This window comes from Drosophila rhopaloa, unplaced genomic scaffold (assembly GCF_018152115.1).
Source record: "Drosophila rhopaloa isolate 14029-0021.01 unplaced genomic scaffold, ASM1815211v1 contig_2, whole genome shotgun sequence".
In the NCBI taxonomy this organism is placed as follows: Eukaryota; Metazoa; Arthropoda; class Insecta; order Diptera; family Drosophilidae; genus Drosophila; species Drosophila rhopaloa.
Genome location: NW_025335083.1, coordinates 7,021,301 through 7,041,047, shown reverse-complemented (window position 1 = coordinate 7,041,047; position 19,747 = coordinate 7,021,301). Strand labels below are relative to the sequence as shown.

Sequence of the window (19,747 nt, the reverse complement as noted above, 5' to 3'; positions counted from 1 at the left end):
CCATGGAAAGCCGAAATTTGCGGTCATTATTTTGATTTGCCTAAGCAATTTTCTAAAGCCGCCATTAAACAAACAGCAAAAACAAGAGCAAACAAACAATGAACGGGTAATTAGAAAGCGATAGCATTTCATTGGACATTCTGTGTGACGGAGTGGGGGGTCCCATCAAAGCGAATGATTCGGCATTTGATTTCGAATTTTAATGTGCGTGGGTGCTCATTGAACTCGAATAGAAATGGGTTCGACCAGGTCAGTAATGGGCATGCCACCATGTCAGTTGCAGCCGGTGGCATTGGCTCATCAGTTTTGGATTTTGTGTAGAAGAGGACCAAATAAACATGTGAAAAACACTTCAATCTGGTTATTACCAATGATCGAAAATCTAATTCGCACAACATTTAGTTACATTTAGTTCTGAACTTCCAATGCTTAAATTACTAATTAACATGTAATTTAGGAACGATTTCATATGTTTACTGAACGATCATCGCACATAAAATATTTTTTTATTTTAAATAAAGTCAATTTATAATATAAAATGATTTAATCCCAATGCAATTATTCGTGTTAACATTGAAACTAGAAACTTTTTTTAAAAGTATAAATCCGACCACTTTATGTTTTACCATAAGAAAACATAAATTAAAAAAATTAAACATATGTTATAAATTTAAAAATTTTTTAAAAATATAAATTGTTCTTAAGCTTGCTTTAAAAATATTTATTCTATTTGAAACCCCAAAGCATAAAACTCAGCTAAACTTTTAACATTTTGTTTTGCATTTTGCCCAAAGACACTTCAAATATTATCATTTACAGTTCAAAATGTCCATGTCCTTAACGTTTTATTAAAGTACAAAAAAAACATCCCAGTCTAGCTTTAATAAGTTGATGGCTCAGCTCAACTGATTCCGCATCTTTTAAATTTGCACATTTTTAAGCGGCTAGAGGCCAGACAACTGCTGTCTAACAAATGAACGAGCCGCGAATGAAAATGGATTTTTGAAAGAAAGAATAAGGAAGCAGCAGCTGGCGCCAAAAAACAACGTGAAAATTGGCTGCGGAATGAATGATGAAACCCTTTCGAAAGCCGACTAGCGAGGCACAAACGAAGGGTTCAGCAGATGTTGTCTGCAACTTTTCCAACTCTAATCAGATGCCTCCTCACCTCGGTTAAGCGGAGTGTATAAATAGCTCCGCTGCCGACTCACCCACCAAATTAAAGGTAAACTAATTGAATTTTCATAGAGCGGCAAGGACTTCGTCACTTTTTGATTAAGAAAATTTATTATGGAGCGACGCGCGGAGGCGTCTGGTTTTGCGGTTTTTGCAGTGGCAAATTGCCATAAAGATGCTTTTAATTGCTACAAATGTTCGCTCTGTCAGGGAGAAACAGGAGTCTGCTTTTCATTTCCGCTTGCTTTTCCTCGTTCCCTGCTTAATCAGCCCAGAGGCAAATAAAACTGCTGGGAATTCTCTGTATAAATTGAGACAATGCCGCCAGTTATAGTTGCGGCGATTTGTTGTTCGTCAGTCTCGGTTGAATTGAAATCTGATGAGCTGAGTGGAATTTAAATGATACAAAACAATAATCCTGAAAGATAAAAGTTGATTGAATAGCAAAACGTGTGTTTTGCTAAGACAATTTGTGTTTATGAGGTCGAGGTTATTAATATTACTCATACGCAGTGTTGCACATACACTATCAACTAATAAAAAAAAAAAAGGAACATCTTTTAGACTTATTTATTAAGCAGTGTTGGAAGTTCAGCAGTAGCTTATTTTTTATATATTTTACAATAATTTTAAAATCAGAACCTACTATTTAGTTAAAGATAAAGCTTTCAAAAATGGTACTTTTCTTAGCTGCTCCTACCTCAATAAGTAAATTATACAATTTTTTATACATTACATTTTTTATCAAACCGAAAATCAATTCATCGAACTCAAGACAACACCAGGGCAAAAATCCTTTTGTGGAGGCACAATTTAATCGGAAAATCTCAGCTTTCCAACCCTCTCGACGCCTCCAGAACTCCTCCACATCGTTTTAAATCCAATCAATTGCTTTAAAATAAACCCTTGAACAAAATCAAAACCATTGAAAAAAATAACAACGACATTCGCTGAATGCTTTCCGTATTATCTCAAATGACAACACAGCCGCGTGAAGAAATGAAAACCAAAGGAAATTGTACAATTGGGAGACAAAGGCAAACAGTGAAAAAACGAGTGCTGCCAAGCACAATGCAAAACAGTAAAAAACGGAGAAAGGAAACTGAAAACCAGCAAATCTGTTAAGAAAAACCATTTAAATGGGCGGCACAACAAAGCCAGGACAATGCGCATGTGGTTTTCCACCCACGCAGGTGCTAGGAAAGCCTCAACCAAATCCTAGACTTGTGGTCAAGTGCGAATCATGACTAGAATGAGGGTCGGATTTGGGAGGATATTTGGAGACACTTAAAAAGCGCTGAAGACAATAATGCGTACGTGAGGGCAATAATTAGAGTATTTTCCTAAATTGCCATTAGGCTTGGCGAAGGCACAAGTAATTTGTATAACAATTGGAAAAATCCAAATAGGGTGTAGAATTTTAAATGACAATTACGTCTAAGGGTAATTAAATAATTAGTCATAAAAGTATATTTGCTTTTATTACAACAATAAAACTTTTTCACGGCACGCATTAACAATACACTTAAGTTTTTTACTAGACTGACACAACATTTTTATTACACTTATTTTAGTTTTACATTGATGTGCCGTCTAAAATTATAATTTTCGGCATTCCTCTCGCACAGAAAATTCAATTTGATTTTATTAAAACATAAATTGGCTTCGTTGGTGCTCAACATTACTTAACCTGTCATGTTAACATAAATTTCTGTATTCGATTTTTAAACCTTGTACTTTTTGGATACACGCTGAGCTCCGAAATTGATCCGCTTCTATAATATCTTGCGCTCGTCGGTCAAAATTTATTTTATGCTAATACAAATTGTAAATTATCCCAAAGTCAGTTGAGCAGTAGATACCATAATACATTTATGAAATGAAAGGCCCCTCCGCAAATAACACATCATTTTTGAAGATACCCGCAAAGTGAAGAAAATCCTTTGGCCATCCCTGGGTTTGCTCAGAAAAGGTAAACAAGTTTTATTCCCCCAAATGCTGACTAACCGGCTAAGGATTTACATATGAAAGGGATAGTCATGTGAAGGATTTTATGCCTTTGAAAAAGGATTGCCACGGAACAGAACCAAGTATGCTCACATCCTTAAACAGCTCGGCAAGTGTGCAAGTGTATGAAATATTCACACATAATGTTTCAAAATTTATACTCCTGTCGTCCTTTGTGATGTCAGCCTCAGCTGCGGTTCGCATTTTGATAGTCAATATTGAATATTTATTTATTGTTATTAGAAAACATGCCGAACACGGTATAATGTATTTTAATGCGTATCATTTGTGGTGTGAGGAATGGAAGTTCAATCCAAAGGCTGGTTGAATGTAAATTGACTTAGGCGTGCATGAGACATGAAAGAAAGAAAAGTCGCCAAATATTCAATATTCAGTCATCAAAGAAGAAATCCTTTAATATTAAATATTTTACCTGATGGAAAAAACTAAATTCGTTTAATTCAAAATGCATGCTACTTGATCCCGAAATATTCCTAATGCATTTTACTCAACAAATAAATGACAACATTAGCTAATGTAGTAAGAAGTCAGTAGTTTTTCCAGTTTGGATTTATTCGCCTCGCTGACTTTCAATGGCAGAGCCTATGCAACTTTGCAGTACACAATGGCCTGCCGAGCATCAGCATATTATAATTTTCCTAATAACGAAATGGTGAAAACTGACAGAGCGTGGATGGGACAGAAAGACGGGACTTGTCAACCGTTTGACATCGGCAGCTGCGACATCGCCAAAGGAAGTTGGCCTTCTGCCTCCCCTGAAAAGTTTGCTTGGCACTTAATTTGATGTTATTTTTTACTGCTAATTGTTTTTCAATTTATGTTGGAAATTTTCGTATTTCGTAGATTGCATGCTAAAGAGTTAACTTTCCTATCTTTGACAACCTTAATTACCTAATGGGGTATCCATTTTCGGAATTCAGTCTAAAGGCGTTTGGCCTTTGAGGGTATTTATTAAAGATTAATTCCCATTAATTATTTTCAATTGCTTGTTTTTCATTTTCCCATGCTCAAGTTATTCATTTAATTACAAGATAACTTCATTTTCAACTCTTGGAGACATTAATCATTTGATTGCATGAACTAGAGTAGCTTGTTCCTTAGGCTTGACTGATTATTGTGGTCCAACAATTAGTCAATCAATTCTTAGTTGGTATTGTGTTAATCTTGAAGTGATTTTCGCTGAATTTCAAATAAATCATTATGATTAATTGCCTGACGTATATGGAAATTATAAATTTATATAATAAGTAAAGTCCCAGATTTGTAATGTTCCCTGTTTCGGATTTGCTTAGGAAAACTCAGTTAGGTCATCAAAATAAAATTGATTGCGATAAGCTGTTTCCTGGATTCAGAAAAATTGATTTATATATAAATCGCTTATATATTGGAAAAATTAAAATTGTGAATCACAATTATATTGCATTTGCATACGAAATTCGAACAAAGTATTTGTTATTAATTTTTGTTTAAATATTTTCCATAAGCCTTCTTCCATGACTGTTATTTGCCTACAATTTTTTAAAGATATATTTACATAAATTATTTTAAAATATAAGCAAACTAACTTGCTTGCTTTCTCCTTCGGCATGACGGATTATTGTGGGTCCAACAATGAGTTAATCGATTCTTAGTTGACATTGTGATTTTCACCGAATTTCAATAAAACGCTATGATTAATTGTCTGACGTTTATGGAAATTATACATTATACAGATTGAAAAAGTTCCCTATATTGGATAAGCCTGGGAAAACACAACTAGGTAATCAAAATAATAATAGAAGTAATGAGTACAGCAAACTGTTTCTTGGATTCAGAAAAAAATGTATTTATACATAATTCGCCTATTGGATACTTCTTTTATATTAAATAAGTTTAGGAAAAAAAACGCTGTGAATCACAATTATTATACATTTTTGTATAAATATTTTCCGTAAACCTTCATACGACCATCACTGCCCAAAACATTAAATTATTTTAAGATCTGAGCAATCGAACTTGCTTATTTTCTCGATTTTTCCAAGCTCAAGTTATTTATTTCATTACAAGCTTAATTCATTTGCAAATTTTGAACATTTTAATCAAATAACTATAAATAACTATTACTGCTTAAGGTTTTTCTTTTATTACAAGCTTACTCATTTGCAAATTTTGAACATTTCGATCAAATAACTACATGAATTAGATTAGCTTTCTCCTTAGGATTGACTGATTACTTTGGACCAACAATTTGTTAATCAATTCTTAGTGGCTTATCTTAAAGTGATTTTCGTCAAATGTAAAGTGATTCATTTTGATTAGTTTTCTGACGTTTATTGAAATTATTCAATTTATATAATAATTGAAGCCCCAGATTAGGAGATTTCCCTTTATTGCTATAACATTTCAATTATAAAACCGGAGATGGTGAATACTTTAAACTGCATTCTGGATTCGGAAATATATTTATTTATAAATAAAGTCTTTTATTGTATTCGATAAGTTAAAAAAAATTCCCATTGTAAGTCTCAAATATATTGATATACTTTTTATTAAAGATATGGTGGCATTAATTATTTAAAATTTTGATCAGTTTCTCCATTTTCCCATGCTCTGGCTATTTCTATTTTTTCAAGTTTACTTCACTTTAAAATTTTGGACGCATTAATAAATTTACTACAGAAGCAACCGCATTTAATTTACCACATTTAATATCACTTAAACGGAAAAACTTTTATTTATTGCAAAGTTAGTAACTACGACTTTTTTCAAAAGTATTGAGGTCTTAACTTAATGTTAAAGCCTTTCTAAAAGTTAAATTTCCCAAAAATGATTTAAATGAAATATCAATATAAGGAAGTAGCATCTGATATTACAGATCACAGTAATTAAGCTGGTACAGCTCAGAAAATTTAATTCAACTCGTTTTTAAACGGATGGATTTTGATCAAAAATTGATGTCGAAAATGTTACTGCACAGCCAGTTATTTTTGAGCAAACACTTATTACGAATGGCAGACAGAGGTTTAATTATTATTATTTGTATGCACTAGTCAAAAAAAAATCTCGCATGGTTAAATTTTATTTAGCAGGAAAATGTTGCCAAAATGTTGGTGCTAAAGAATTTGTATGCAAATTTCGTTCACAAAATGGTTGCACTACTCGCCAAAAAGGTTTTATAAACTTCATTTTAAGACTGGTGTGTATATATTATAGTTGAATTTAATAATATATTTTTTGTAATATATAGCAGAAGCTAAACAGAGGAAACAAAATTATTGCAAGCTCTACATTCATTAATGTTCCGATCTTTCGCATGGCAGCTAATTATACTTTAATGGGTCGGAAATCCTGCGTTGCAAAATCCTCGGTTTTTAATCGGGGTTAGAAAACAATATTTTAAATTTAAATTAAAAAGAATTTTCAAATATTTTTTGTAATAAATCTTTAGGATTGAATTGTTAGAAAAATTGTGTTTAATTCAATTTTAGCCGTTATTGGGATCATTGAAACAAAATGATTTATGTATGCACTCAAAAAATTAATTTTCCATAAAAAACAGGTAGTTATGTTAATAATTTAAGAAATTAGTACAATATATACTGCATTATTTACCATCTATAACCTGTTTTGAATTATATTTTACCTCTGAAATAACCTTATTTGATTAAATCGATTTGTAAATGGTAATCACACACATCTATAATGTAAATAAATAAACAATGTTTTCATCTACTTTTCGTTGGGCCACTTCACTCATAAATGGGTTTTAGAATTCTTTTGATTTTCTAGCTTCTTTTGATTATCTTTGTTTGGTCCGAACAATTTAAGTTTTAAGCGCGATCCACAGAACTCGAACGCCGCGCGTTGACTGAAGCTAAGGCCGCAACGCAGCATCCTTAAATAGCGGCTGAACCTCCGCCAGCATCCGTTATGCGTTGTTGAAAAGCTTGGCTCCCACACTCCAACAAGCTCGGAATGGCGCGTGTCCTGGATAAAGCTCCCTATTTTGGGTGCAACTGGAAGAGGATTGGTGTGACGACGACCTTCTACTGAAAGGGAAAACTCAGCCAAGGAAAAACACCAGTTGCTTTGTTTTGTTTTGTTCTGTTTATTTTTTAAAGCGCGATTATAACTCTCACTATCCATGCAAACGGACTCCCATATTTTGCATGAATAATTGAAGATGCATTTGAAATTCTTGAGTTCTTTTCCATTATTTTTCCAACATTCAAGAAAATTAAAAATAAATATAACAGGTAAACTTAACCTAAGCAGATACCTATAATCCTAGTCTATTTACTGCAATTAACTATATAATATTAGAATATATAGTTTCTTTTTACTCCCTCATTTAAAAAAGCACTGAATACAGGATCTTAGCCAATTACTTATGTACTACCCCATATAATCAAAATCTGTATACAATTTCCTTTAGTAAGACGATTTAAAATTGGAAGAGCTTACAAATGTCGAGAATATCTGACGACTTTTTACTCCCTTTTGACGGATGAGTGGTGACGGGGAAGACCAGGTTGACGTTGCCATAATCCGAAATGGTGACTTGACTTTGAACATCCGAAGAATTTTCATGCAGGCTCGTTCTTGTTGTGGTTCTTGGTGGTGGTGGATTTGATGGTTGTATATATACAGGTATACAATAGAGAGACAGAACATTAGTATAATCCTTTTCAATAATTTAAATAAGACAACAAACATTAAGCCTAAACCTTAAAACTAGTTCAAAAAATGAAGTGATCAAAGGGCGTTAAAATGAGTAAATAATCACAACGAATCGAAGAAAGTGTTCAGCGCACTGCAGCACTTGTGCTCTGGGAGTTTGGTGATCGCATCTGTTCTTGTTCGTCTGCATGTGTATTATTTCGTGTTAGTTTTGCGGGTGTACAGGTTTAATGGAGTTGTTATTTAAGACGGTCGTGACCTCTTTTGGCATTAATTCACTTTAGTTCTCGAGTTATTTATGTTCATTAAGAGGTCTCGCACTTTGTGTTTTAGGTTAAGTTTTGGTTGAATTCATACGACGTTGCTGGATTTGTTTGGTTAAAAATGTACATAAAGAAGGCTGCTTTCTTAAACAAGTGATGTAGATGTAGACCAACGTTGAAGTGACGAACATGTTATCAAAGCCAATGTTATCCAATTTCATATTCACTTATGAATATTCCTGAATAGCGACTAAGATTTTTGAAGCCAAAACAAACTATGTAGAGGATTTCCGCAATTGTTGATCCTGGGTTCCAATGTTAAATTCAGAAGTCTGGCATTAATCGAACACGCCTTTTCCAATCCAAGCTGGATATTTCAGAAGTTCGGCTAATCCCAGTACAGCTGTGAAAGATTAAATTCGGGGATATGGCATCATCGTTGAAAGTTTAAGCTTTGTGATATCCTTAGTTGAACCATCCGGAAATGCGACCACTCCAGTGCTCTTATTGACTTTGTTCTTATTTTTCTTCTGCTTCGAATTGATGTAGAGTTAATGTTTCCTTTGAAGTTTTCTGTATCCTTGATTCCTTGTGAAAACTGTTGATCCCTACAAAGAACAGTAGACCTTCGGAGTTCTAAAGCGAAGAATTTACAAGACAACCGAAAGCTTGCGAGAGGAAATAAAGCAAATCCTATCTGTGAAACGCAGGGGAATCGCGATCTATAAAAATATGTACAAATTGTGTTAAACAGGGCCAGGGGAGTCACATCCGCTTTCGAAAAAGGACACTAATATCCGAAAAATTCGGAAATCAGGTACGAATTTAAATAGTGTTTCTCAGTAGCTAATCTACTTTCTGTGGAATTCGCCTCAAATGGCAACGGCAGCTGCGTTTTTACAATCGACTTGCGCACCATTGGCGGCGTAGGGCAAACTGAAGGTGTCAAGCCATTCTTTGCATTTTTCGGAGCTTTCGAAGGCCAGAATATTGGTAATATAGTCAACACTAATGTTGGGACGATAACTGAAAAATTGTGTTATCATAAGTGACGATTTTTAACAATGTGAAATCTTCAACTTACGATTTAATAATGACTCGCAAGGCAGCCTTGCGCTCTCTCTCCAGGAACCACTCAATCATGTGGCCAGACATAAGAGGCGCCGTCTTGTACAGGGAAAACAATTTGCAGTAGTTGCCCAGCGACCACGCAGAGCGGAATTGAAGGGCGTGCGCAATGACAGGATTCTCGCGCTGATCAGCCGTAATCGAACGGAGGACAGTGGTTATGTCTGCAAGGCAAAAGTAATGTTAACTTGAATCGCATATACTAGAGAAAAATCAAACCTACCCAAGGTATTCTTTGTGAAAATGTAATAGAGTATGCGATAGGCCGTGAACTCCAACGCATTGGCGCTCTTTCCGCCAATCTCCATGTACAGCATCTTCAGTTGCGTCTGGCACTGGTTAAACTCCTCGTGGTCTCCCTTTTCCATGGCGATGCGAGCGTGGGTCTCATAGACCTCCACCGTAAACTGATCGCGAATACCCTGGACCTATGGAAATCATTATGTTACAATCTTTTTTTACACCAAAATGAGGTTACTTACAGTCAAATCCTGTCTGATGGATTTCAGCTGATCACACGCATAGTGGTAATCCTGATTTGCACGCCATTTTCCCTTCACATTAACTAGGGAGTGGGTTAGCACCTCGACAGGTCGCACCTCCATTGGCGACGGCGCCTTTGTGAGACGCAAAAATGATTTTTCTAGGTCCCTACAAGTGCCTACAATATGCAAATCTAGAAGATCTAAGCCGCCAGCCGCCTCTGTGTCCTCGTAAAAGGAAGTGCGATGTTGTTGGTGCTGCTGTTGCTGCATCATCTTCCTCTTGTTCTTGGCCGTGGTGAGACCAAACGGTGAGCTTGCAATGGCGACGACAGATTTCTTGGCGGAGCTGGAGCTCTGCTGTGAGAATCGTGCCGCACGCTGTTGCAAGCGCGCTGTGTCATCATCAACGGCTCCGCCAATGGACGACTGGTTGGAGTAGAAATGAGGCTTCTTTTTTGCCTGGCCGGAGTTACCTCCGGAGCCAGCGGCCGCTGCTGCAGCTGCGGCTGCTCGCTTGCCCTTCTTCATCAGCATTTTCTGCTGTTTGCGGGATAGATTCGCGGTGAGTGGTATGAAATTTAGGGATTCGTTCGAGCCCGATTTGCGGATAACTTTACGCGCCGGGGGACTGCTGGCATCGCTACTGCGGGAGCACGATCGGGAGCGAGGGGACCGCGAGCGGGAACGCGAACGTGAGCGCGACCGCGAGTACCGCTTTTTGCTCGAGTACTTCAACGAGTTAGAGGATGAGTGCGAACTGTAAGGGGTAAAAAAAAAACAGGTTTAGGTTTTATGTTCAACTTGTCAAAGAGAGACCCCGAAACTTACCGCGAACGACTCCTGGAGTACCTGGACGACGAAGAGTGGTGATGGGAACCGTAGCTGGATGAGGACTTGTTGAACTGATTGACCTTCTGCTTGAACTGATTTACGATACCCGGGGTGGCCTTGGTTGGAGCCTTCTCCGGCTCGTGGTCTCGCTCCCGCTCCCTCTCCTGCTCCAGCTTTTTCTGGAAGTAGTTGCTTCGCTGCGGCTGCGGGGGAGTCACGTTGCTCAGCACCACATCGATGCCATCCCGCTCGCTGTGCACCGTGGGCATGGGCTCGTTGTCCCAGTCCCGCGTCCACAGCTCATTGCGATTGGCCGCCGCTATAATTTTGCCCTTCAGGCATATGTCAATCTGATCCTTGTCGAGGTCCGTGTTGCACTTTGAGTAACAACGTGCCACATATTGATTGAGGGCATCAGGCCAAGAGTCGTTAGAGGCCATTTGATAACTGTTAGGGCGCTTAAAGGTGGAAGTCTGCGCTGGAGCAGGAGAAGCGGTCTGCTGCTGTTGATGTTGCTGTTGGGGATTCTCTGTGGGAGCCACTATGGCCAAAGGCAATGGTGGTGGTGGCTTGCTTAAATCCGGAGTGCCCGGCACGCACACTTCGCTGGCGCTAATAATGGGCGGTGGTGGTGCTATGGGTGTAGCTTGTGGTTGATTGGAAAACGGATTGCTATATGCGGTTTGCTCAAAGCTTTTGTTTTTGTTGTTACGCTTGCGCTTCTTTTTGTTGCTGTTGTTGTTGTTGTTATTGTTGTACAATTGCATAACCTGTTGTTGCTGTTGATGCTGCTGTTGCTGATGCTGCTGTTGCTGATGTTGCTGTTGCTGCTGTTGAAGTTGCTGCTGCTGTTGTAGGGGATTGGGTGCACTTGCCAAACGCTTTTGGTTTAAATTCAAATTAAAACGTATTCCCCCGAAATTCTTTTGCTGCTGCTGCTGTAGTTGTTGCTGCTTGTTTTGCCCAGTTGGCTGGCCGCATTTGGGCGGAGGAGGAGGCGGCGGACCCGAGGGTAAGGGCGGCGGTGCCGCCAGCGCATTGCTGAAGCCGGGCGGCGCATTCGACGCGCTGACCGTCGAGGTTACCTGCTGTTGCTGTTGTTGCTGCTGGTAGCGCATATAGTACTGGTAGTACTGTTGATATTGCTGCTGGTAGGCGACGTTTTGGTTGGCATACCAGGCGTAGTTACTCCATTGCTGGGCCAGAGCGGCGGGATTACCCCCCTGTTGCTGCTGTTGCTGTTGCTGCTGCTGCATCTCCTGCAGCTGCGGAATCAGTGGCGGCGGGGCACTCATGGCCTCGGACATGGTACTCCCTCTCTCGCTTCTTTTCTAAAGGTGGCCTTTGACTTGTTTTACCTGAACTTACCTTTGTGTTTTTGCTATTTCAGCCCCTGATTTCGAAACAAAGGGTACGAAAAGGTGGAAATGTGATGATTAGTGTTAGTGTGTGTGTGCTGGTATGTGACGCCATTTTTATTTCTTACCTACTTTGGCCTCCGAGAACTTGCTCTTTTGACTTCAATTTGCGCGTTTTAAAGGCCGTTTTCGCTACGATAACAAAGTAAAACGACTGGATAACGCAAAGAACTAACTACGTTCGCACAAAAACACTCGGAATATGCTACTTTTTGCCTGCTTTCATCACGATAACTAAACACGTCTGAACAGATGAACTATTTTTTTATGACGAAAAAGAGACAGAATAATCGATGAATAGAGCTGTCAACGTATTCAGTGTGACCATCGCTTGCTGCGTCAAAAATCCATTCTAAGCGGCAATACTGCAGTACAACACCATATATTTGGGGTATTCTCTTAAGTCCTGAGCCGTTAAATCCTGGCATATCACACAAAATGCTTACAACAGATTCAAAATTTTAAAATAAAAGTAAGTTAAACATTCTTCGACAGACATCTTGGTTCGTAACAATGACTATTATCCTTGAGATAAGCAATATCAGTAAATACCTGATTCATTTCATAGTACACTCACAGAAAAAACAAACGTCTACCGCTATAATTGTTTTTTATTTGATGTTTTTATTTTCAGAGACTTACAAACGACTTTCTCTCAAGAATCCTAATTAAAAATAGTTCTTATAAAAGAACACCATTTTTTTATTTTAATGTTTGAAATTATATTTTTAAGCAAATATGCACAAGTTAAAAATCCCCATCATTTGGGCAATAATACCTTCAATTACATACAATAAAAATATGTTAGTTGTGATACTATCGATTTATATTTTGATATAACAACAAGACAACGATTTTATGTTATAAAAATAAAATTAAATGTACTTCTAACATTGGAAGTGCCAAGCAACGCCAATCTTATGATTCCCACCAATCGGATCCACGCCATCAAAAGCAGCATGATACATGATGTCAACATTTTCACCAAGTTTGGATTGATAGACAAACCCTATTCTTGAGTCATGCCGCAGCTTGGCCTTTAGCAATGATCCATTCTGAAAGTCATACTGAACGCCAATTGCGAACTGTTTGACATTTTCTGAATTATAGAGGTTCGATTTGATAGCAAAGGCCCACCGTTCGCCTATCCGTTGAAAGATAGATCCTCGCAAGTCCTGAAAATTTTCTCTGCAAGTTAAATATAAATTTTAAATATAAGATTTTTTATATCCTGAATTTAGTCAACCAGATCCTACAGTTTAAGGCCAATTTCGGTCGTCCCATTGTTGTAGCCCAAGCACAAAGCGTGCTTATCGAATCCCTTATCATCCATGTTGTAACTTGCTCGATATCCCAGCAGCCAATTTTCGAATGGAGCTACAACTACGTAGCCCAAAAGAAGAGGTTCGTTGTAGAGGGGCACCACCACTTCCACTTTCACAGGATTACGCTCAAAGCCACACTTCAGTTTGCTTTTAAATGTCACTCTATAAAGGAATTAAGAGAGATAAATGTAATATGGTAATAAGTCTTTGATATATCTATATCATATATAATTTAGGATACACAACAAGAAAGCGAAGATGGGTTAGCTAAATATTTTAGGTCTGAAAATAGAAATATAAGTTTTTAACAAACTTCTTGAAAATAAGGAATAAAATACAAAATAATAATTTACCCTTATTACCCTTATTTATAAGGAAGAGCTCTAAAATACGCCTTATCTTATCAAAACCTGATATAGATATTACTTACTCGTCCTTCGTGCCAATCATCGACTTGAGCAGGGCGTACCACTGACTGCCGAGGCCCTTGGCACGCACTCCGACCTCCGACACATATTCATTGGTGGTCAACCAGCCGAGGGAGACACTCCAATTACCGCTCTCCTTGAGAGCCTCCACACCCCCAAAGACGGAATCAATGGTCGGATAGCCTTCGCCGAAGGTGCTCAAGTAGAAATCCTGGTTCGTCTTTGTGGTGCACTGCAGCTGCCAGGCGCCCAGTTTATATCCGGTGATGAGGCAGTCCTTGGCCGCAGAGCCCACGTGGAAGTAGGAGGGCATTTCGCCCTCTCCCGGAGGTAATGGTATCTCTACATCGATCTCCTTCAGGTCCTCTTCAGCTGTATCCTTCTTATCCCCTTTGTCATCCTTACTTGTATCTTCTGGGGCAGGGCGGTTACGCTTTCTGTTTCGGCGAAACCAATTTAGAATTCGTTGCTTCAATTTTTGCATTGTAAAAAAATATAAGACCCAAATAATTCAAACACAATTTGAAATTTTAGTAGAAATAAATCGCTTTGAAACTTTAATCAACAGCTACTAGTTTATTCCAAATGTAAACAGACATGCTTCTGCTGAAAAAACTTATAATAATAAAAACAAGTTAATGATTAAAATAATATAAAATTAAGAACGTACAGAACAATATTATTTTTAAATAAGCAGAAACGCTTTATAATTTACCGTCTACAGATTAAAATACCAGGAAGTGCCGAATTTATGTTTACCATTAATCGGATCATTTCCTTCAAAGCCGACGTGAAACAAAACTTCAATATCCTCACGAATTTTCCGTTGAAATATAAACCCAAGGCGAGTATCCCCTCGAACTTTGGCCTTCAGCAATGTGCCCGGTTCCCACTCGTACTGGCCCCCAACGGTGATACTCTTAGGAGTCACGTTTCCGTACAGGTTCGCTTTCAAAGCCAAGGCCCACTTTTCTCCAATGCGCTGAAATATCGATCCTCGAACGGTCTCGAAATTCTCACTGAAATATTGGGATGTAAGTTAGTTAAATCAGCCGGGAATCACCACCTACAGTTTCAGTCCCACTTCTGTTGAATCATTGTTATAGCCCGCGCAGAAAGCGTTCATAATGAAGTCCTTGTCTTGAACATTGAATACCGTGCGGTAACCTAACAAAATGTGGTCGGCAGGCTCAACCAGAATGTAGCCCATAAGGAGTGGCTCCTTGTAAATAGGAACATACAGCTCCACCTTTCCGGGCCTACGTTCGAAACCACATTTTAATTTGCATTGATAGTCACATCTGTAAGAAAGCAACTAGTTTACAAAATTTGAATTCCTGTCAATTTCCTCTCAAGACTAATTTAGCATCGCCAAACTCCTTTTCAATTTTAAAATATATTCGCATAAATAGACCTCTAATATTTAAAGTCATTATAGAAAACGTATGGCATTTTATTATCGGAATTTTAATAAAAAAGTTATAATGTGTAATGTAATATTTTAAAAGTGCCTAGGACCTTTTTTTATGCATCTTGATACAGGATTGTTTTCTGGGTCTCTAGTTAAGAATATGAAATTAGTTTTATAGATACATTTATTTCAAATAGCTAAAATCTTTTTTAATTCTTAGCAATTTCAAAAAGAAAAATAATCGCTTAGACAAAAAAACATAGATAGCAACTATACATATAAAAATGTTGTACATTTATTTATAATCGAAATTTCGTAAGTGGTATGCAATAATATTATAGTTAAAACCCCTAAAAGTGATTTATAGCATATAGTAAGTTTTGGGATCATATTATCTTTGGCAAAGATTTTGTTATTTATAGTATGTTATTTTTAGCATTCCAAAAATGGGTTGGCCATAAATGCCCCGAGTGCTTAATAAAGCGCATGTTATAATAAGGGCCACCGACTTCAACGGTCTACTTTATAAGAATCCAAGTCTTCTCCGACTCACCCTTCACTCGTGCTGACCACAGACTTCAGGACGGCAGACCATATACCGCCCAGACCATTGCCACGAGCTCCAAGATCGGACAGCCAGTCCCCGTCGGACAACCAGGCGAGGGATCCGTGAAAGATGCCCTGCTCCTTGTAAGCTTCCAAGCCTCCGTAAACGGAGTTCAAAGTCGGATAGCCCTCGCCGAAGCTGCTCAGGTAGAAGTCCTGCTCCGTCTTCGAGGTAGACTGCAGCTTCCACCGACCAATGGTGTAGCCGTGGACCAGGCACATCTTCGCCAGGAGCCCCACATGGAAGTAGGTGGGCATCTCGCCTTCCTCCGGCGTAGGCGGCAAGATCTCCACATTGTTCTCTTTTTTAGATGCATCTTCGTTGCTCTTGTCCTGGGTATCATCACTAGTGTCAGGAGCGTATTCCGATTGCAAACGTTTCCGTTTGTTTTTCCTGAACAAGTTACGAATCCTGTCCCTCGTCGGCATTGTGCAGTTTCAAATTATTTTAGCACTTGGAATTTAGAGACCGTTAAATATATGAAAGCAAGTTCAAAGGGCCTCTGATTTGTGTACAAGAAAACGAAATTTCCGACTCACCCTTCACCCTTTTCACTTCCTTATCCTTAAGAGGACCGCGCCAAGGAAGATATGTAAATAAGAACTTGACTTTCAAACAAAAACTTAAAATTCGTTGGTTACAGATTGTTTAAACAAACATTTTTTGACAATCTTTTTTAAAGGTTTTTTTATTTGAAAAACTTGATAGTTTTTGGTTATAATATTAATATAACACAACCTTAATTAGCTTTCAACACACTTTCACTAACTTATTAGCTCAACTTAAAAACTTTTATATGAGAAGATATTTCACTAGTATGCAGCACCAACTTATGCTGTTCCCTTTTGGTATATAAATGTTACATTTTAACAAAGGATTTGATTTTAAATATTTTCAATAATTTTAAAACGAACTAATCAGCTCCTTCGATTACATTTTTGTTGGTGGAGAACATCATATTACGTTACTATATCATCAAACATTTAAATGCGTTGAAAAGCAAATATAATATATTTCATCTGTAAATGCAATTCGTTTATTTTCGATTTAAAAAAATTTACTATACATTAATTTTTTTCGGGGTTTTAAGATTTAAATACTCTTATATCCTTTTTCGCTTTTGATTTTTCAATAAAATTAGAAAAAACAAGAAAGGAAAGCTAACTTCGGGCGGAGCCGAAGTTGATATACCCTTGCAGAATACTCTGTAAATTACATTCTCCAAAATTATTCATATGATGCATTCTTAATACTCATAAAAAATCCGAACTTCCTAACTTTAACAACAACAAAGTTATGGCATTTCCAATCGTTCAGTTATATGGCAGCTATAGGATATAGTCGGCCGATCCTTATGAAATTTGATAGGTCGGATTGATTGGCCAAAAATAAAATCCATAGAAAATCCCAACTTCCTAACTTTACAAACACCAAAGTTATGGCATTTCCGATCAATTAGTTATATGGCAGCTATAGGATATAGTTGGCCGATCCTTATGAAATTTGGTAGGTCGGATTGATTGGCCAAAAATAAAATCCATAGAAAATCCCAACTTCCTAACTTAACAAACACCAAAGTTATGGCATTTCCGATCAATCAGTTATATGGCAGCTATAGGATATAGTCGGCCGATCCTTATGAAATTTGGTAGGTCGGATTGATTGGCCAAATATAAAACCCATAGAAAATCCCAACTTTCTAACTTTACAAACACCAAAGTTATGGCATTTCCGATCAATCAGTTATATGGCAGCTATAGGATATAGTCGGCCGATCCTTATGAAATTTGGTAGGTCGGATTGATTGGCCAAATATAAAACCCATAGAAAATCCCAACTTCCTAACTTTACAAACACGGAAGTTATGGCATTTCCGATCAATCAGTTATATGGCAGCTATAGGATATAGTCGGCCGATCCCGGCCGTTCCGACTTATATACTGCGTGCAAAGGAAAGAAGGGTGTGTGCAAAGTTTCAATCCGATAGCTTTAAAACTGAGAGACTAGTTTGCGTAGAAACAGACAGACGGACAGACGGACAGACGGACAGACGGACAGACGGACAGACGGACATGGCTATATCAACTCAGGAGGTGATCCTGATCAAGAATATATATACTTTATAGGGTCGGAGATGTCTCCTTCACTGCGTTGCACACTTTTGACCAAAATTATAATACCCTCTGCAAGGGTATAAAGATTTTAAAACATTTTGAATATAACAAATAAGCCTGTTGATTATTCTTTAATTCCCCACATTCGTCTATATTATTCCATTCTATATTCTTAAAAGAACTATTACCTCTGCTATGATGAAAAACTAAATATATTTGTCATTTAAATAAAGATAAGCCAATTTGGAAAGGAAAATCGTTGATTGACTGGCGTCTTAGCTCTCAGCACTGCAGGGCCACGCCCACACCGAACCGGTGGTTACCGTCCTTGATGTTGTTGCAGTCCAGCACCGCGGATATGGAGGCAGTGATGCCCTCACGCAGCTTCTGCTCATATCCCAGACCCAGCTCCACTACGTTGTTGATCTTGGCGCGGATGAGGGCGTCTTCCTCGAGGTGGTAAATCATGCCCAGGCTGACGATAACATCTCCGCCGCCACCCTCCTCGGCCTCTGGATTTTCGGCACCAGCTTGACCGCCGGCGCCTTTGGTGACCTCGGCACCAACATCGATCTTCTCGCTCGCCTTGTAAAATAGTGAGGCCAGCCAGGTGTCACCATTTTTCCTGGAAGGAGGACGAAAAGAATAAGAAAAGCTCTTGAACCAAACCTCTTTGGAACTTACAGCTCGCCATGGACGGTGGCCGTTTCGTTCGTCCAGCCAAGGGCAACCTTCCAGCCTTTGAATTCGGTGTTCCCGATGTCGAACTCTGCGCCCACGCCGCCCAGGAACTCCTTGTGACCCAAAACCAGAGAACAGTTAAGTAACGGCTCCGAGTTTAGTCCAATGTCGGCCAGGAAATTGAAATTCTCCTGAGCAAAGCCCAACTTGAACTTGCCATCCGCCTCGCTGTTGATAAATTAAATTAAATATATTTTTTAAGCCATCAGTGGAGTGCTACGATTATCAAATACTAGTTACTCTATTTTCCAATTTCAAAACCATTATGCTCTTAACAGATGACGCCACTTGCAAAAAGCTAACACCAATAGGTGAACTCAATTTCTGAATAACTTCTAAAATAGTTGTTCGATTTGGAAGATAGACCTTTCTAGAGTTAATAAAGAAACCAACTCTATATCTATGTTACCTATGTAAGTTGTAAAGATTGCAATAAATTTAATATAACGCCCCTACGTACTTTGTTCCCGGCTGAAGCTTGGCCTCGAGGGCTAGCATCAGACCCTCGGCCAGCTTGTCCCGCTGCATTATCTCGCCGAAGAGCCAGTTGTCCGTGTTCCATCGCTCCGTGAGGGTTAGGCCCTGGTCCTCGATTTTGTACTTGCTCTGCAGGGAGCCGGACACCTTGCTGTTGTCTTGGCTGGCGAATCCTGTGGTGAAGAACTCGATGCCCGAATTGGTCAGCGTCTTGCAGTCGATCTGCCAGATGCCCGGATGGTAGCCGCGCTTGAAGAGATCGCGGGCCAGCTTGCCCAGGTCGGGATATACCGGCGGTGGAGGCATTGTGGGCGAAATGAAGAGGTGGTATGGTATATAAGGCCCGACTGAATTCGGAATTTTTTACACTACGCTTTAACAACCTTGATTAGCCGAAAATTTGTACCTAATGCTGTCTGACCACTTTCCAGTTTTGTACAGCCTAGTGGGCCTTTGAAACTAAATGCATGGTTTCCTGAGCTTACCCGATTATTTTCTTAAGATTTTTAAGAAAATGCATTTTATCTAGATTCTAAGGATCTTTTTTGCTCATCAACTTTGTTTATTCGATAAAATGGGAAGACCACCCAAAAAAAGTACCTCCTTTAAAACACTTGTTAATGAAATATTAAGCAACATCAAAAATGTTTGTAAAC

General features: G+C 38.4%; 5 protein-coding genes across 7 annotated transcripts in view; all 5 read right to left on the bottom strand.

Annotated features, from left to right (window-relative positions):
• Positions 1–7,023, bottom strand: part of LOC108052360 (nitric oxide synthase) — a 39,812-nt gene extending 32,789 nt beyond the window's left edge. Inside the window, exon 1 of the mRNA XM_044459870.1 lies at positions 6,827–7,023. The gene's annotated coding sequence lies outside the window, so the exon portion shown is untranslated. The remainder of the gene's footprint in view (positions 1–6,826) is intronic.
• Positions 7,024–7,271: 248 nt separating this feature from the next.
• Positions 7,272–12,290, bottom strand: LOC108052367 (leukocyte receptor cluster member 8 homolog). Of its 2 annotated transcripts, none has more exons than XM_017134751.2 (6): positions 12,057–12,290; positions 10,568–11,963; positions 9,737–10,496; positions 9,478–9,682; positions 9,211–9,418; positions 7,272–9,152 (listed from the first exon to the last, which is right to left on the bottom strand). In XM_017134751.2, the coding sequence occupies exons 2-6, from the start codon at positions 11,875–11,877 to the stop codon at positions 8,999–9,001; spliced, it is 2,637 nt and encodes an 878-aa protein (XP_016990240.2). In that variant the 5' UTR covers positions 11,878–11,963; positions 12,057–12,290; the 3' UTR covers positions 7,272–8,998. The 2 variants fall into 2 exon arrangements, with proteins under 2 accessions (XP_016990240.2, XP_016990241.2); XM_017134752.2 differs by having other exon boundaries at positions 12,061–12,290.
• A 506-nt stretch (positions 12,291–12,796) lies between these two features.
• Positions 12,797–14,307, bottom strand: LOC108052365 (voltage-dependent anion-selective channel). The gene is made up of 3 exons (XM_017134748.2): positions 13,744–14,307; positions 13,245–13,475; positions 12,797–13,176 (listed from the first exon to the last, which is right to left on the bottom strand). The coding sequence occupies exons 1-3, from the start codon at positions 14,223–14,225 to the stop codon at positions 12,876–12,878; spliced, it is 1,014 nt and encodes a 337-aa protein (XP_016990237.2). The 5' UTR covers positions 14,226–14,307; the 3' UTR covers positions 12,797–12,875.
• A 107-nt stretch (positions 14,308–14,414) lies between these two features.
• Positions 14,415–16,249, bottom strand: LOC108052366 (voltage-dependent anion-selective channel). 2 transcript variants are annotated; one of them, XM_044459958.1, is made up of 3 exons: positions 15,706–16,249; positions 14,812–15,042; positions 14,415–14,760 (listed from the first exon to the last, which is right to left on the bottom strand). In XM_044459958.1, exons 1-3 carry the CDS (start codon positions 16,185–16,187, stop codon positions 14,460–14,462), a joined length of 1,014 nt encoding a protein of 337 aa, XP_044315893.1. In that variant the 5' UTR covers positions 16,188–16,249; the 3' UTR covers positions 14,415–14,459. The 2 variants fall into 2 exon arrangements, with proteins under 2 accessions (XP_044315893.1, XP_044315894.1); XM_044459959.1 differs by having other exon boundaries at positions 14,667–14,760; positions 14,826–15,042.
• Positions 16,250–18,064: 1,815 nt separating this feature from the next.
• LOC108052361 (voltage-dependent anion-selective channel) lies at positions 18,065–19,542 on the bottom strand. Its single transcript, XM_017134744.2, has 3 exons — positions 19,075–19,542; positions 18,558–18,782; positions 18,065–18,498 (listed from the first exon to the last, which is right to left on the bottom strand). Exons 1-3 carry the CDS (start codon positions 19,395–19,397, stop codon positions 18,156–18,158), a joined length of 891 nt encoding a protein of 296 aa, XP_016990233.2. The 5' UTR covers positions 19,398–19,542; the 3' UTR covers positions 18,065–18,155.
• Positions 19,543–19,747: the final 205 nt, after the last annotated feature.

Bases quoted from the DNA above. Each gene is read 5' to 3' on its own strand.
- LOC108052366 (XM_044459958.1), bottom strand. From the start codon at position 16,187: ATGCCGACGAGGGACAGGATTCGTAACTTGTTCAGGAAAAACAAACGG. The intron at 15,043-15,705 runs GTGAGTCGGAGA...GCTTTCTTACAG, and splicing joins GTGGTCAGCACGAGTGAAGG to ATGTGACTATCAATGCAAAT. The intron at 14,761-14,811 runs GTAGGTGGTGAT...CCAATATTTCAG, and splicing joins ACAGAAGTGGGACTGAAACT to TGAGAATTTCGAGACCGTTC.
- LOC108052365 (XM_017134748.2), bottom strand. From the start codon at position 14,225: ATGCAAAAATTGAAGCAACGAATTCTAAATTGGTTTCGCCGAAACAGA. The intron at 13,476-13,743 runs GTAAGTAATATC...ATTCCTTTATAG, and splicing joins ATGATTGGCACGAAGGACGA to AGTGACATTTAAAAGCAAAC. The intron at 13,177-13,244 runs GTAGGATCTGGT...TTTAACTTGCAG, and splicing joins ACCGAAATTGGCCTTAAACT to AGAAAATTTTCAGGACTTGC.
- LOC108052367 (XM_017134751.2), bottom strand. From the start codon at position 11,877: ATGTCCGAGGCCATGAGTGCCCCGCCGCCACTGATTCCGCAGCTGCAG. The intron at 9,419-9,477 runs GTAGGTTTGATT...TTTGCCTTGCAG, and splicing joins TTTCACAAAGAATACCTTGG to ACATAACCACTGTCCTCCGT. The intron at 9,153-9,210 runs GTAAGTTGAAGA...ACAATTTTTCAG, and splicing joins TTGCGAGTCATTATTAAATC to TTATCGTCCCAACATTAGTG.
- LOC108052361 (XM_017134744.2), bottom strand. From the start codon at position 19,397: ATGCCTCCACCGCCGGTATATCCCGACCTGGGCAAGCTGGCCCGCGAT. The intron at 18,783-19,074 runs GTACGTAGGGGC...ATTTATCAACAG, and splicing joins AAGCTTCAGCCGGGAACAAA to CGAGGCGGATGGCAAGTTCA. The intron at 18,499-18,557 runs GTAAGTTCCAAA...TCCTCCTTCCAG, and splicing joins GCCACCGTCCATGGCGAGCT to GAAAAATGGTGACACCTGGC.